Below are 4,596 nucleotides of genomic sequence, written 5' to 3'. Positions count from 1 at the left end.
AAAGAAACCACATGAACTGTGAGCAACAACAAAAAAAAAGAAACGAAACGGAAACATTCCAATTAAAGCAATGACGGAGGGTGACGGTGTTATATCTGCTATGACATCATACTGATATTACTAGGTTAAACTCATGTTAAAGGAGAGAGTGTGAATGAATAAGAAAAGAGTGTAGCGGGTTCTTATCTGGAGTGCAGTCAATATAACCACGGTGTGGTGCCGGGGTCGCGGTACAGCTGTCCGTCCACGTAGAGCCGGTCCACAGCGATGACAGCACGGGAGCCTTTCTGGATGAAGCTACGTCGAACTGGGAACAGGACCTTGCGTTGTTCCAGGATCTCTTTGGGGAACTGGTCGTTCACGCTGAAGTCCGTTCCTTTCAGCTCTCTGCCGCGACTCTTCACCTGTTCCTTCTGTTTGAATTGACCGAATTTGGCCACAATAGGCTGTGGTCTCCCGGTCCGCGACTTCACGCCCCCCAAGCGATGCACTCTATCAAAGTCGATGTTCTTTACGGTGTCCTCCGGCAGCTTCAGGTGGATTTTAATGAAGCTTTTCACCGTTGCCTCCGCGTCCTTTCCGGCAGATTCTGGAATACCAGAAAACACAAGATTATCTCTCATGCTACGGGCTTGTAGATCGATAACGGACTCTTTTATTTTCAATGTTTAGCTGGGTCACGTTATCGGTGAGAGATTTGACCGACTCCCGTAGCGTGGCATTTTCAGCGGCAAGCGTTTCCATCTGCTGCTGGCTGAATTCCAGGGATTCTCTCAGAGATTTAAATTCCCGGTGTAAAATCTCCACCAGGGCCAGCCTCGCATCGAAACTGGACAGTCGCTTGTCGATTGACTCCAGGATGTCTGCGATGTCTTTGCCGGCAGGCGATGTTGTACCGGGGGAGTCTGCCGGGCGACATCTCTTCAATGACGGCGTCTCAATGTTGGCCGGGGAGGATGTACTCTGGGCCTTCTTCATTACTAAATCTTGAAAACAGCGGTCGATGTAATCTTGGAGAGCGTCTAAACTCTCCCCGTTGTCCTGCAGGGTGTTAGAGATGATAAAACAGATGTTGTTAGTTATATGACAATCGATTAGTATATTTGGTAATACTGAAGCTTGAAAAACCTTTGTTAAACTCTATGCTACCATTCGCTTTTTTGCCGCCAAATCTCCGGCGTCTGACGTCACCTACAACATGGGTCGCTTACCTTACTCGTCACTTCCGTGACACCGTATTTCTAAGCTTTTCAGGGCCGAGTACAATAACCTCAGTTTGATCTGAATTAAGACATTCCTGAAGTTTACTAAATAATACAAGATATTACAAAGTTACAGAATGCAACTTTGTAATATATAAAAAATATATTTTAATAACAGTAATATATATATAAAAAGGCTCTAATAGAGGCAAATAGTGCCAGTTATAAATACCCCAGTATATTTCACAAATTAAATACATATGGTTGTTCTGAAAGGGGGTGGAGTTGGGGGAGTTGGGGGTGTAGATATTACTGATACTCCTGACCATAGATTTGAAGGTTTGAGTGAGTGTTGTTTTGCTGACTCATTCGTTTCCACGGTCAGACCACATCCTTTGAGCTGAACATATAAAGCTGAGCATCACAGTGAGTTTCAGTGCATTCAGCGTCTGATCAAAGAGAGGGAAGAAGAAGAAATGTCCTGCCTGAAGAATTTCAGTCTTCTCATCTCATGTGTGCTCCTCTTCATCATCCAGCCAGGTGAGTGATGTTTTCTACTGTAATTTATTTACCTATTGGTAATTTTAATCTTCATGTAAACGAGCATAATGCAACGTCACACTGCTGATCTCCTTCAGTGTTGCAGAGCAGTTGGTGCAGTGTGTTTGTTTCACTCATCTTTTCTTCATTCATGTGTCCTGATATTTTGTTTCTGTTTCAGGTCGTGGGTCTGAGATTATTAATGGGAAAGAAGTCAGGCTACACTCACTGCCTTTCATGGCTTATGTGAGAAGTGTGACTAAATCTTGGTGTGGAGGGACATTAATCCATCCACAGTGGGTGCTGACAGCTGCCCACTGCACTGGGTAAGAATCTGAGGTCTTATTTTCCTCAATTTTAAAAATAATGCAGTATTTATTTTTAACAGACTATTATTCCTTCAGTAACTACCCAGAGGTCACTGCCCTCACCTGTGGTCACGAGCTCTGGGTAGTTACTGAAAGAATGAGATCAGGGCCAGAGCAGCAGAAATGTGCTTTCTGTAAATTTAAATTTCTTCATTCAGCTGGAAGAGAAAAAATAACGCAGATTCACCCAAAGCTCAGTAACAGCTATAACCCAGCCATATGTAGTAATACACAATAATAAAGAACTATGATGACTGTTTTAGAAGCCGCTGACCTGTTAACCTTTTAAATATGTAAACCTTCATCACCAGATTGTGTTTTTTCTTTTGCAGGAGTTACTGGGTGATGCTGGGAGCCCACTCCAGAACGAAAAACGAACATTCCAAGCAACTCCGAGTCGTCGAGAAAAGTTTTCCTCATCCTGGCTACTGTTGTGCAAAGCACGACAATGACCTCATGTTGCTGAAGGTAAGGTGATATATCAGGGTCTGATACAAATGATGTAAATGCACTGCTTCTTATTTAGCACCTTTCTACTCTACCTGAGCTCTCAGAGTGTTACACAACATGGTTACACTTGTTTTCTATGCTTAAGTGCTTTCTAACACTCACACACACTCACACTCTAACGTAGCATCAGAGCGCATCGTGGGGTTCAGTATCTTGACATGCAGACTGGAGAGACCAGGGATCAAACACCAAACCATTCGATTAGTAGATAACCTGCTGTACCTCCTACAGCCAACTCAGGTTTTGCTCACTTAACTAAAACTTAGTTTCATTCTTTAAATTATAAAATATATTTCAATGTGTGTATAGACACGTTTCAACACATCACTGCACATATTTTATATTTTCAAAGCAAAGTATTATAAATAAATGAGTGGTGATTCAAGACTAAATTTTTTTTTATCAGCTTAACAAACCGGTGTTGGAAACCAGGGCAGTGAAGTGGCTCGAGTTTGGCAACACTGTGAGAGACCCGGCAGCTGGCAGCAGGTGTCTGGTGGCTGGATGGGGAGTAACTGAAACAAAACAACCATCAGACGTCCTCAAGTCTGTCAATGTGACTGTGGTGGACAGGCAGACGTGCAACTCTCGTGATTATTACAACCACGACCCTGTTATCACTGATGACATGATATGTGCTGGTTCAGATGGTACAAACGTTGCTGATACCTGTCAGGTACGTATGAAGAATACATGTATTTTTCCTTGTTTGAGGTAAATGTTCATTCAGCTCAACACCTGAAACACTGTCATGTGTTTGTTCTTGCTGCAGGGGGATTCAGGAGGCCCGCTGTTGTGCGATGGAGCGCTGGTTGGAGTCACTTCTTTTGGACGGGGTTGTGGTATCATTAAAAAACCTGGAGTCTACTCGTTTATCTCAGAGAGACAGCTGTACTGGATCAAAACTACGATGAAGTTATTCTAAATGTCTTGAAACCACAGCATGATTTGATGTTACATCTGTCAGTGTTGTCTCTGTAGACCTTTATCCATTTCATTGTTCCTCTTACAGTTTATGATAATTTAGTTTCTGCCAGCTTGCTATACTTTTTTTTAAATAGATTCTGCACTTGGTTAGTCCACTGCATGAACCACATTTTAGTCCTACTGTGAACAAAATTGGAAACACTGTTTGAAATTTTACCATCTTTCACCACACAAACCAGACAGAAACATGGTTATATTTAATCATCATTTTTCCAAATAATTCAAAGAACTCCCAGACATGAGTGCTCCTGGTTGTTGCAGATGAGTGCGGCTGCAGTAAAACCAGGGAGAAGCAATTTTTATGTGCACACAAAACCCACGATTGTAATATGAAACAGAGATTATTCAGACTGTCAAACATATACAACCAACTGAAACTGAAGATGAGGCTTGTGGACAGGTTTGTTGAAAAAGACAAAAAAAACTTGTTTTCTTCATTTTGCATTACTGTTGCTTGAAAACCAAAAAAAACAAACATCTTTTTCTACTTTCTGCTTTTTCTACTTTCTAATAAAGCTGGAGGCATGAATAAAAATACACATTTGCTCTCTTTTTCTTTGATTGTACTGCAGTTTCAAACTGTACCTTTCAAAGTATCATCGTTAATATAATGAGTTTACAGTTACAGTCTAATTTGAGGCCTAAGAAACATTTTTACTGCTTTTTTCAACTCTTTTGATCAGCTGTAGATTTTCTTGTACAAAAACCTTTCTTCAGAAGAAATGAACACAGAGAATATTCACTCATGAGAAACAAAGGAACCTGAGAAATACACAACTGACAGCTTCACATGTTGAGGATCTCCTCCTCCTTAGGATTCAGTGACATGATCTTCACACATTCACCTCCATCAACTCTGTCTGTTGTCATTGATTACTTCCACAAATCCTGATTAATTTCTTTCTTTTTGTTAAATTGGCTGAAAGTACCAGTCATATACACGTCTGCACCCAGTGTCCTCTATAGTATTTATGATAATTTGACCACAG

The 4,596-nt window shown here is 41.3% G+C and overlaps 1 protein-coding gene across 1 annotated transcript; it reads left to right on the top strand.

Annotated features, from left to right (window-relative positions):
• Positions 1-1,657: 1,657 nt before the first annotated feature.
• LOC113033655 (granzyme K-like) lies at positions 1,658-4,123 on the top strand. The gene is made up of 5 exons (XM_026187670.1): positions 1,658-1,742; positions 1,924-2,068; positions 2,443-2,578; positions 3,027-3,296; positions 3,393-4,123. The coding sequence occupies exons 1-5, from the start codon at positions 1,679-1,681 to the stop codon at positions 3,543-3,545; spliced, it is 768 nt and encodes a 255-aa protein (XP_026043455.1). The 5' UTR covers positions 1,658-1,678; the 3' UTR covers positions 3,546-4,123.
• Positions 4,124-4,596: the final 473 nt, after the last annotated feature.

This window comes from Astatotilapia calliptera, chromosome 12, assembly GCF_900246225.1.
Source record: "Astatotilapia calliptera chromosome 12, fAstCal1.2, whole genome shotgun sequence".
NCBI lineage: Eukaryota > Metazoa > Chordata > Actinopteri > Cichliformes > Cichlidae > Astatotilapia > Astatotilapia calliptera.
Note: the sequence above shows the minus strand (reverse complement) of the source record. Positions and strands in the feature narration are given on the sequence as shown.